The sequence below is a fragment of the Halichoeres trimaculatus genome, unplaced genomic scaffold, assembly GCF_033239565.1.
Source record: "Halichoeres trimaculatus isolate MK-OKI-2021-1 unplaced genomic scaffold, fHalTri1.1 fHalTri1_scaffold_12, whole genome shotgun sequence".
NCBI lineage: Eukaryota > Metazoa > Chordata > Actinopteri > Labriformes > Labridae > Halichoeres > Halichoeres trimaculatus.
The window spans coordinates 5,464,701-5,477,250 of NW_027437190.1; the positions used below are offsets into that span (position 1 = coordinate 5,464,701).

General features: G+C 36.9%; 1 protein-coding gene across 3 annotated transcripts in view; it reads right to left on the minus strand.

Moving 5' to 3' along the window:
* vps13b (vacuolar protein sorting 13 homolog B) overlaps positions 1–12,550 on the minus strand; it is a 411,975-nt gene that overhangs the window by 369,112 nt on the left and 30,313 nt on the right. For all 3 annotated transcript variants that reach the window (XM_074682783.1, XM_074682782.1, XM_074682784.1), the window contains 4 exons: positions 6,240–6,514; positions 4,091–4,186; positions 2,111–2,233; positions 1,553–1,690 (listed from right to left, as the gene is read on the minus strand). In XM_074682783.1, the coding sequence (XP_074538884.1) occupies positions 1,553–1,690; positions 2,111–2,233; positions 4,091–4,186; positions 6,240–6,514 (632 nt within the window). The remainder of the gene's footprint in view (positions 1–1,552; positions 1,691–2,110; positions 2,234–4,090; positions 4,187–6,239; positions 6,515–12,550) is intronic.

A 12,550-nucleotide genomic window follows, 5' to 3' on the forward strand; every position in this document is an offset into this window, starting at 1 on the left:
TTAGATTACTTTTCACTAGATTTTAATTATGTATAGAATTTTATACACCTTTCAGTCTTAAGTGTGAAGATAAAGTAGATTTTGTGAATCTGGAATGACTTTAATCCAGAAGAGCTGAGGAAAAAGGGCTCCTTTGAAAGTAACGGTGGCAGACCCCTGGGTGTGATCATTAAGTGAGATGTATGTCTAAAGATGTCTCTGTTTGAAAGACATTAGTTTTAAATAATGTTCAGTTTGTTAACCCTCATGTAGTTTTTTATGGTGTAATTAAGAAAATCAAACCTAGTTACAAGAAATACAAAAAATATGAATATCATGAAACATATACCAAAGTTATACCAACTTTCAAACAATGTCAAAACAAAGCAAGAAACAAAGACAGAGGGAAGAGACTGAGAGAGAGTTCCTCACTTCTAATTAACACCTCTGCCCCAGACTTGCTGAGCAGTTCTCCAAACAGAGGTCTGAATAGGACTTATCACAGGCGCAGGTTAATGAGTAACATTTAGTAGCAGGCTCCTAATAGCTCTGGCATGCTTCCCGATCAAAGCCATTGGCTGGTTTAAAAAACAACCAATGTATTAACACCAAAACCTTTGACTCTGAGACTTTCAAGTAGAAATAGATGGATGGATTTTCAAACAATTGCTTCATTGAAAGGTCATGAACATTTCTGAGCAGAGTCAACACTCGAGCTGATGAAGGGATCAAAGAGTTATCAGGGATAATGGCTTCAACACTACTATTGAGATAGTGGTAACATTCCTCTGCTGCAGCCAGCGCAGGGTGACGGACTGTGTTAATGAGAAAGTTTACTACATCAGGCAAAAGTTAAATATGAAAAGAAAACTTAGTTTTAGATCAATCAACTTTAGTGCCAGCTCTTAAAGCCTTTCCAGACAAAGCTTGAAGAAAAGTGGATGTGATTATATCAGAAAACCATCTTTAATCCCACGTCAACTCCTGTTTTGTTAAAACCAAAACCACACTAGTGTAATTCTTTTTTTCCTGCCACTGGCAGCAATAAAAAAGATAAAGTTTCTTTGTTCTTTCATTTAAAAGACCATTTTAATTGTTTAAAAAAAGTTTTTTAACCCCAGGTACTGAGGTCCAGGAGGAAGCTCAGAGGGGACATGAACTGCTCTTAGAGGCTCATTCACTGTCCACTTTTAAATTGGTTGTTAAACCCATTTTTATTCCTTCGCTACTAACTTCAGTGAGACTTGGCTCCTTTGTTTGTATATATTTGCTTTAGGAAGAGAGGAACAGCTCTTTGATTGTTCTGTACATCCTCTCATAAATAGAAAATTGGAAATAAAAGCCTTTGAAATTTAAATCTTGATTTGGTTTTAATTTGTTTTTTTAATGTAGGTCTGTTTTTAATGTTTTTGTATTTTTACTTCAGCTATCTGCTTTTTGTTTTCAGCTGTGGTTGTTTTTTAAGTGCCTCAAAAATAAAGTTAATTTATTATAAATATCATAGCATTTCTCTTTGGTACAGCAGTGTTGGAAACTTTTAGGAATCCAGATTTGTTCCCAACATTATCATCACCTTGTGAGCAGCTGCATCAAGGATGAACTCGGCCCTGACGCCGTTGTTCTCTGGACTGCGGTAGTCGAAGAGGGAGTTGGTGAGATAAGTCATTCCTTTACTGCTCAGGCTATCTCCACAGGTGAAGAACACTGCATCCTGGGGAAAAAAAAAATAAAAAAAAATAAAAAAAACAGGAGAAAGGAGCAGATGAGGATACAGATGAAAATATTTTATATTTTGGACAAACAGTCCACACATACAGTACTTTAACAATCAGCATCAACTTGTTGGGCTTCCAATTATATGATACGATTATCATGATGTAAGTCATGTGATGCAGCACAGCAATGGTCAATAAGAATGAACACAATTACCAACAAATCAAAAACAGAGTGAGCACATAATGATCAAACACACTGAGTGAACTGTTGCTTTAGTGAAGTGTCAGATATAAAAGCAGACTGTTAAATTGTGCATTTGGATATCTAATTATTTTTTGTGATTTACAAATACTTTCTGGATCCAGCTGAACAAATCAAACCATCATGCCTGCGACTGAGGCAGCTCCTTCTTTACCTCTTCACATCGGTTCATGTTTTCTTCAAAATCCCGCACTCCCATAATGCCTTTCAGGCAGAGAGCTCGGCAGCCCACAAAGCCAATCTGACAATCGAAGAAGGGTTCCCCCATCATGAGCACCTGTAGAAAAAAAAAAAACAAGATGAAACATAAAACTTTAAAACTCTGATCTTTGGTCAGACACAAGAACAATGTGGACTCTGAATCACATGGATCAAGGGTCTTCAACCTGTGGCTCTGGAGCCTCATGGGGCTCTTTGACTCTTTTGCAGTGGCTCCTTGTAGTTTTGAAAAAAAAAATACTGAAATAAAGAATTTTTATTTTTTTACAGAGGGTACTGTAATTAAAGACATCAACACTAAATAAAATCATGCATTCATGTTTCTCAACAAAAATTAAGTTGAACAACATTCTCTAGAAATGTTATCCAATAAAACATTTTTTTAAGTTTTGAATTTTTTTTTAATTATTTTTTTTTTTTAATTTCAAATAAAACAAACGTAACCAATTTTTTAAAATTAAATTTCAAATAAATTTTAAAACCTTTGAAAATCTTGAAAACCTTTTTTTCATTTTCAAAAAAGTTTTGAAATTTTTGCAAATTTTTGAAATTGTGTGTTGTTTTTTTATTTCTGCAAATTCAAAAAATAAACCACATTACATGTACAACTGCATAAATTAAAAAAAAAACTTTCTTCTCTCACAATATATGGACTTAATTTTAAATATATTTAGAATTTTATATATTTTATAGTCTTTACTGTGGAGATCAAGTAGATTTTGTGGCTCCAGAATGATGTTAATCCAGGTGAGCTGGGGAAAAAGGTCTCTTTTGAAAGTAAAGGTTGCAGACCCCTGATTGGGATCCAGAGGCATATGCAAAGAGAAGACGTCTGAATTATTTGATTGAAATAATGGTTTTCAGGTTTTTATCTGGAGGGTCAAGAATTTTAAGGGGAGCTTTAAGATATGACATTGACACTTTATATTATCTATGATAAAATATTAAAAAAATATTAAAACGTTTCAGAGCTTCATTCATCAGAAAATAATTCTTAATAACAAGTGGATTCAGACTTGAGGTCCGCAGACATGCTGAGCCTGTGGACTCATGGTGCTGTGTGGTTAGAAAGCTCTTACTCTCCCCTGAGAGCGGTGTCTGTATGTGGATGTGTGCTAACAGTTCAGTCAGCCCTGTAACCAGCAACGTTTGCTTCTCTTTACCTCACCATGCTTTAGCCGCACCCAGCAGACAACTAAACAATCACATAAACTTTTTATTTCACCACACAATGACCACACAATGAGATTTTACAGCTTTAAGAGCTATCCCTTTTGCACTTTTTGGTTCCAGCTCTCTTTGTTCAAGCAGAAGCTTACATTAAGGAAACTGGAGCTGGAAATATCCCAGAGCTCACACTTTGCTTTTTAGAAAGCATCAAAACCAACATAAAGTATAACTCTGAAGGGAAAACATTAAGTGTTGTGGTAAATGGACTCCTACATAGTCGCCCAGTCAAAATACTTTCACACTGATAGCATACACAGTGAATACTTTGGCAGGGGGTTAAATAAGTGTTAACTAAATCTATTCTTAAGCAGTCCCTTCATCATGGGGCTGCAGGAGCTGAGATCTGACTGCTAACCCTCTTACAGAGTGATGACTGACTCTACCTCTGAGCCACAGATGCTCTTTAAGGTTAATGTCCTTTAAAGAGTCTCTGGATGCTGTTGATGAAGACAAAAAACTGTACAACGGTGAACTTAAGAGAAAAGTCTTTTTTTTTTTCTCCAAAAGAGGATTTCTTTTAGCTTTTTCCTCAATTATACATCCATGACAGACAGACAGGACAAACGGATGAGAAAGAAGGGAGGACACGAGCCAAGGCTGAATCAGCTGTAACTAACGCACAGTGCAGACTCCATCAAGTGAGCTGCTGTGACACACAGAAACAAATCTTAAGTCCAGATCTTACCTCAATAGTGATCCCCTCTTGCTCCAGGCACAGAACCTCTCTGGACTTGACCTTCTGAGGACTGTAGTAGCTGCTCTCTGACTGGGTTTCTGTGAGCTGAGACAAAGGACAGAATCCTGGTTTAGGTCTCTTTAAACAAAAAGGTTACTTTGCTACAAGCTGATGACAAAGAGAGAGAACACAACATTAATGAAGTTAAAGCTGTAAAAAAATACAAACAATAATGCTCCTGAATGGGAACTACTTCATCAGCTGTCACATCTAGCATCAAGGGTATAGTGTAAACGTGTTTTAGAAATCAGTCAAGGCTTTGTTATATCTATAGAATAGAATAGAATAGAATAGAATAGAATAGAATAGAATAGAATAGAATAGAATAGAATAGAACAGAGCTCTCCATAAGCCCAGTGTGGGCACAAACACATTCGCACACTAACAAACAGGCAGAACAGAAGAATAACATTTAAAAACAGTTCATCTTGTGGATTAAAATTAACTCATTAATTAATTTTAATTAATGATTTCTAATCACTCATTTTTGAAGTTCTATCAATCAATCAATTATAATTCTAAGGCCCTTTACAATAATTAAAAAAGGTATCCAAAGTAGCTTTACAGCTGTGTCAGGAATAACAGAATAGAAAGAAGCAAACCATGAAACGGTACATTAAAATACAGAGCAAAGTGTGACACAGCTGCAAGGTGTTAAAAGCCTTTCAGAATGGATAAAAACAGAATATGTGCATAAAACAGGGTAGACTTGGTCAGAAGTAAAAGCCATTCCAGAAAAGTAGGTCTTTAGTATAGACCTAAAAAGGCCAGAATGAGTGCAAATGTCAGGGCACAGCTTGTTTCACAGTCTGGGAACAGTGACAGCTAAAGACCCAACTCTGTTTATATCTCCACCTTACAATGGCTAACATAAGCCAACCTTAAGAACGCAGGGCACATCACATGTAATGGATGCTCGAGTTGCCTTCTAAAGGTTCTACTGATTACAAAAGATGGAGCTGAAAAAAGCTTGTTCTAACAACATTCAAATAACAAATTTAAAAAAACTGCTTTATGTGGCTAACTTATTAAGTGCAGTGCCTTCGTTTGGTTTCACTGGCTAATATTGCAGTAAATCATCTGCATAAAAATGGAAAGACAGGTTATGCTTTCTTATTATTGATCCCTGTGAGGATGTTTACGCACTTTGCATGATAGACAACTTAATAAATTGAACTTAATAAAAAGTACTGCTCAGAATCAAACACAGTACACAGTGAGAGTTTAGGCTGTGTGTAAAGAGTAAGGGGGCAACCAACGGTCACTGCTGAGTGATGAGCTATGTTTGTATAAGACATCTTAGTTTCAGCTGCTTTGATCATACCTGTGAAAATGGATCAACATTCTAAAAAATAGGAAAAAGTCGAGACTCAATAAAGTTTAAGTCATTACAAGAAATTTAAAAAATATCAACTGCTTCACACTCATGTTCAAGCAGGGTAGCTCACGGACATGAAATCCTCTCTTTAACACACATACTGCCGCGTAGGAAAGACACAAGAAAACTCCAAAAGCTCCTTTCAGCTGTTTTCAATTACTCCAGGAAGTAGCAATTAATTAATTAAAAGAGTTCACACAATACAGAAACCACTTTAACACTGCTACAAGAACAACATGGTCTGTTCATGCTGAAACACTCCATCACTCACAGGTTGTACATGCTGTCAAGATCACACACACACTTAGTGTGTGTGATCTTGACAGCATTACTTAGATAACAGTAATGCAGTGTGCAGCACTTTTACCTAAGGGGACACAGGAATGAATTCTAACCGTTTCGAAAAAAACAAGATAAATGACAGCCTGAGATCTATTTCTGGTTGGTCTTTGTTTTGTGTCTTAGGTTTAAAACATTGAAGTGGTCAGGTCCTGGTTCCTCTTTAACCTGTCCTGGATGGTGCACAGGGAATTTAAACCCTGGATCAAACATTTCTTGAAGATACAAAAAAATTAAAACAGCTGTATAAAATATTTTCTGTACTTTTAAATTCATTAGAGTTTTTTGAAATAAGATATATAACCTTATAATTCCCATGTGCAGCAACATGACCGTGTTCATATGATTTGCTTGTAAAGTAATGAATATATTTTTAACTACCTTAAAAGTGACAGAAGCTTTGGTGCAGTAGAAGCCGATGGAAACGATGGGGTCTTTGGGTGTGTGTAGTGGAGAGTTACTGGAGATGCCTCTCGTCTCTCTTTGCTGGTAGAAGCCTTCCTCACCCTCCTCCTCAGTGCCCACGATGGCTGGGACGAAGGACCACGCCCAGGACACCCAACCTTGATCGGTGTCATCAGGACTCCCAGGCAGACTGTAAAGGTCAGGGCCTGAGTACTGGCTCGACCCCGGGCTTTCCATATCCACATCCTTCCCTGAGGCAGAAAAGAAAAATAGTCTGTGTTATTTATGGAGAAAATTTAAGTCGACACTTTGGATGTTGTTATGACACAAATTGAACAAGTCATGGTCAGTGTCTGCACTCAGAGAGAATCTCTTTTGAATGCTTCTGGTTAGGGCTGGACAATATGAGAAAAAATCCTATCATGATATATTTTTTTCATATCGATCATATCGATATCGATCAATATCAATATTCATTACAATATAAATCAAATAACTATTCCATCAAGCTGAAATGCTCTGTGAGTGGTGAAGACATCAGAAGGTTGTTTCTGACTTGGTTTATTTTGTTTTTCATAGTTTGAACATGACAGATGTACTGAAGAACATTATAAACTACTTTAGATCAAACAGGAACTTCCACTTTAGTTTGTTGTTTGTGGGCATGATGCAGGTGATCTACTCAGACCACGTGTCCAGTTGATAACAGGAGCAAACCAACTTCTTTAAATGAGGATTTAGCGTGTGCTACTTTGAGATGGGTACTAAATTAGATACTTTTAAAGGTACCAACCAGCACCAAGTACCAATTCACCAGAAGGTAATTTTCCATGCTGGACATGAACACAGCACTGCAAGGTCATGTGATGAAGAATGAATATGTAAAATTGAAAAACTTTGACATTTTATGGTTAAACAAATTCATATTTATTAAATTAACACACACAAAAGCACCGAAAATTTATACAGTTGAGTACTGATATCAATTGCCAGGTACTGGGTATCTGTACCGTAATGTTTCAAAGGTACCCATCCCTAGTGCTACCTGCTGTTGCCATTGAGAGTTTGGAGAGCAGACAGGCCATAAACAAAAATTAAGTTCAAAGCCATGGTAGTGGAGAAATCAGATTTATGGGTCACAGGCTGCTGCACAGGAGGTGAGAGCTGTGTCCAATGTGGCGTGTGCCCTCCAACGCCACACTCAGGCCATCGCAAGGCACATGAAGCAGCTGGTTGGTGCTGTGTCTGGGCTGACATTGATCAGAATCAATGCTGTAAATGCCCTGGCAAAAGTGAGGTCATCCAGTGGCAGTGGTCCTTTAACTGAGACGTCAACGGATGAAGATGGAGGTTCATCTCCTGCGCTCTCCATAGAGCACAGGGGATGAATGTTCATTACACACAGTTGGACACCAAAACACAAAACCCCAGTTAAAAAAATCAAAGTTCAGAAATGGCGTTGTTGGATAGACGATATGTCTCCACTATTTTATTTCTGACAGTCCAACTGTGTTGATACACACTAGGGCTGCACGATTATCGCAATCGCAATTGCAATGTCAGCACATGCAATTCAGATTTTTCTCCATGATAACCAAGCAAGTCTGTAGACTCATCATGACACAACTTTTTTTATTAAATCGCAAGCACAATCGCAATCGCAATATTATCCACCTAATCGCAAATCGCACCTTTTCCCCAAATCGTGCAGCTCTAATACACACACAGAAGATCCTGTCTGTCCGTCATCTTTCACTGCATCTCCACACCATGACGACCTCAGCTGTTTGTATGTGACACTGTGGTTTGCCCCTGCCTTTAAAACGTGCTAAATATAGATGGAAAAACAGCGACCGCTAACAGTTTCAGGTTTGATAAATTACTCTGCAAGCGCTAAATGGTTATATTTGCATCCCCTCCCCTCAGATATGATTGGCTGATCATCTGTCTGTCAAAACACAAACGAATGAATTCTATAGAAGTTCTATTGACCATGTCTATCCAGGAAAAGTTATTTTGCAATATATATGTTGATTGTTTCACTGTCCAGGCCTACTCCTGGTAAATTTATTTTTGGTTTTAATGCAGATTAAAAGAATCAGATGAGCTGAATACAGGTTACCTAAACTGTCACTTAAATGTATGAAGAGAACACAATCCAAAGCAGCTCTGCAGCAGGTTTTTACCACAGATCCAGCAGGTGAGCTCACTGCTGAATAAACTCTTAAAGAGAAGAAGGGGCAGGGTTAGAGTCTGTCAGCCAGCATCCTGATAGATGAGAGCCTTGACTGTACCTCTGTGGATCACTGTGGTCAGGACTGTGTCAGCTGTATGTCAGGGACTGGATCACACACGTTTGTTGGAGTGATAATAGGCAGTGAGGGGAGCTGGTTTGCTCTGAACCATAACCAGAAGCCAAACTTGGACTGTCGTCTTTCCAGTGTCAAAGCAGACTCTACAGTCTGAACCCTCTTTCTCTAAACTATTTAAGGTTACTAATGTTCCCCAAACCACTACGCACTGCCTTAGTTCCTGATCTCGACCTCTGAACTAATCCCATCGTGTGCTTTTCTACACAATTCAGTAGAGAGGAAGCTGATGTCAATACACAAGAATGTGTAATCCCATTCCTTGTGGCCTCACATCCTCTGTGAGAAAACAATATTGTCCGTGAGGTCACAGCTTAAGAATCCCAGAGGCTAAGGCGTTGAAATTATGACATATTTTAATTAAATTTTTGGCAGTTGAAAACCTTTTTGCACCCAAGCCCCCATCTCTCTGTACGACTCTATATCTGCTTTCCTTTTTTTTCCTTCTTGTTTTCCCTCTCCGAAAGCCTTTGAGGTGTTTATTCAACACATTTTAAGCTCTTTTGTTTCTCAGTGTGACGAAGTCTACTTTTGAATTATGAGGCGATCATAATTAAAGCTCAATTGCCAAGTGATCAAAACAGACTGGCTCAAAGAGACTTTGACGTGTTAATCCAAGAAAGTGAGTGAAAAATTGCCAGAGACGGACACAGACAGGCCTAAATGTAGACTGCTGTAAAAGAGTAGGAAAAGCCTGACAGCTTTCCTGAAAAAAGCCTGTGTGGTAGAATATGAGCATCCATTTATCCATTTATCCATGTCCACACAGATGGAGTAGGTGTGGGTGGTGATATCTTAGTGACAGTGAGGTAGTGCCCCCACAGGCCAGTAGATGTCTCTCTATGTTTACAGAGGGTGAGGTGGATGACTCACCTGACACACAAACATAATAAACAAGGATAACACTTTCCTATTTGAGACATTCTCCCACTTCCTCCATATATAGAAGTACTTCTACTGTCAAAAACACAATGTATGAACACCTGAGAGACACATTTTCATTACTTCAACATTAAAATGTGTTTAAGTTTCTTTTTAAATTAGTTTTTAATCTTTTGTTTTTTTCATAATTGTGTCATGAGAGCATAAAAGCCTCTGTGTGACTCAGGCTGGCCCTGGACTTCCAAACTCAATCCGTCACATCTTATCACCAACACTAGAAAGCTCAAAGATTACTGTAGAAAGACCCTGTCGTGGCACTGAACCAGCATAAGGGAGCCATATGGGGTTTGTAGGAGAGGAGAGGAAAGCCTGCGGCCACAGGCTGATACATGTGTATTCTTCTCTTCCAATCAATGTGCCTCTGAGATGTCCCAGGCTCTGTTTTAATAACAGAGAGAACACTCAGTCACACAGAGCAGGACGCCATTAAACATGTACACAACATTACACACCTGTTGACACTATCATGCTCCAGAGCCATGGCCAGCCATCTATACAGCCAACTCATTTAGATTACAGTGTTTGAAAAAGAAGAAGAGCCTCCAAACCTGAGCCCTCAGCCATGCTCAGTGGACTGTACGGGAGATTTTCACCAGGGAAAGAATGATTTTTGCTCTGAGACTTAGAGAAAGTTTAATTTCAAGAAAAATGGATCAAATGGACTGCCTACAATATCTCAAAAAACACGTTTTGACTCAATCTGCTTCCTTTATACATCTGAGTATTGATTGCTGTCTCCAATGTTTGAAATGTTTTCAGTTTTGTTTAATCTAATTTTTTACAAGTTGTAAATCTATACACTTAACCAGCACTAATACGCCTTCTACATATGTTTATATCTCGTATATTTAAATGTAAAGTTTAAATTTTATATTGTATATGTTAAAAAGTTATTAAAGAAGTAAGTAAAAAAAAAAAAGAAAAAAGGAAAAAAAGAACTTATCTTTGTATTCATAATGAGACTTTTGCAGCTTTTTCCACTTTTTTAACTGGTAAATAAGTTACACCCTCGGAGCCCCCAAAGTGGGGTTCAAGGCAACTCTTATGGGCGGGTCAAAAGATGCCTTCCAAAAACTATTTATAGCTGCATCCATTATTCATCCATTATTTTAATCCACTGTTGTACAAATGTAAACAAAAATAGAGGTTAAATTTGATAGAATCATGGAAAAAGCACATTTCTTTGATTCATTTTCAACATTTCTTTTGTGAAGACCCCAGAGGTGACTAACCCAGAATAATCATGGTATCAGTGGAGGCAGATTGATTTCGGAAACACAGCAACATGAGCTCATAGGTTGGACAGTGACAAATTGGGGTTGGTATGATGTTCAAATCAAAAATATGGTTTAAACTAGGGCTGAACAATTTTGGAAAATAATCTAATTGTGATTTTTTTTTTCCAATATTGTGATTGCGATTAAGCATGTTTTATCTATCTATCTATATATTTATTTATTTATTTATTTATTTTTTATTATTTATTTTATTTTTTATTTTCTTTTATTTATTTGGGGGGGGGGGGGGTCTTCTGTTTTATTCACTAAACACAAGCAGCAAATCATCTAAAGTGTGACAAAAATAACAAAAGATACTGTCAACATATAAACAATCCTTTCCTGTAGGCCAGACCTACAGGATATGATGAAATGAGATGCATGGATTGATCAGAACACTTTATTGAACTATTACAAACACAGTAGAATACTGACTGGTTGATTTAACTACAAACCTTGTGGACATGTAATATTTTTGCCAGAAAAACCTACATATTGACTTTTCTCTCCATGTTCGTGTGCATGAAACTTTTTTGTTTTTTTAAATCTATTTATTTATTCATTTATCTTAATTGCAGCCTTTGTGATTTAAAAATTGCATTCTATTACATTGCAATGTTGGTTTCAATTCGATCAATTGTTCAGCCCTTGTTGAAACTTGCATAAACAACATGTTAGATGTTTGTTTAATGTGTAGTTTGCATTATTGTTGTCACAGCATTTTATATATTTTAACTATTTTTAACTATCATCTATCTATCTTTTAACTATCTATCAACTATCATTGCTATAAAATCTTCAAATGGTGTTAACATTACAAGTATCTAAACAATTCACCTTCCTAAAAGTTATGCAGGTGTACAGATGAAATAAGTTATTTGTAATGAAATATCATCTCAAAGTATATATTTTTTATTTTTTTCATTTCTAAACTTGATGGTGTTTTTTGTTACACTGAGCAGTCAGTATGCTGTAGACATGTTTTCTTTCTTATTTTTGCATCAGTTGATTTAAAATCGTTTATTTTTTACAGTGTAATAGAATGAAAGGATCATATTCAAAGTAACTTTGACTAAACCAGAATAATAATGGTATCAGTGGAGGAAGATTAATTCAGGAAACACGGTAATATGAGCATAAAGGTAGCCTGATTTTCTGCTATCTGCACCAACTGTTTGAGGGGGGGTGAAAGTTTATTAACCCCTTTTCAAGGAGTCACGTCACAGTAGCTTTTTTTTTTTTAAAGAAAGCATAAAATAAAAAAAAACTTAAGGGTTTCTTAATCATTTCAAATAAAAAAAAAAGTCTCAAACTGGTGAAAACTGCACCAGTTAGACTCAGAGATTCTGCTGTAGAGGTTGAAACTGAGAGGTGTCTATGGGGGAAATTTCCTGCTGTTCAATTGTTACCATTACACGTGCTGGTGCATGAAAAAATGCAACATGTTTAGATCAGATGAATGAAGTTGACCAAATGTTTCTTTTAAAACACAAACCAAAATTTAAAAGAAGTTGAAAAATCTGTTTCTCACAATCTATGACTCAGAACAAATTAATACTGCGTGTGAGCAGGAGCCTGCTGTCACTGTGAGTATCATCTTTCATTGGAGTAGATGGCACAGAATGGTACAGGCTCTCATCAGTTGGTGAGGAAAAAAAATAAAACTTTCATTGAACCAATAAACAGTTTTGGCATTTAT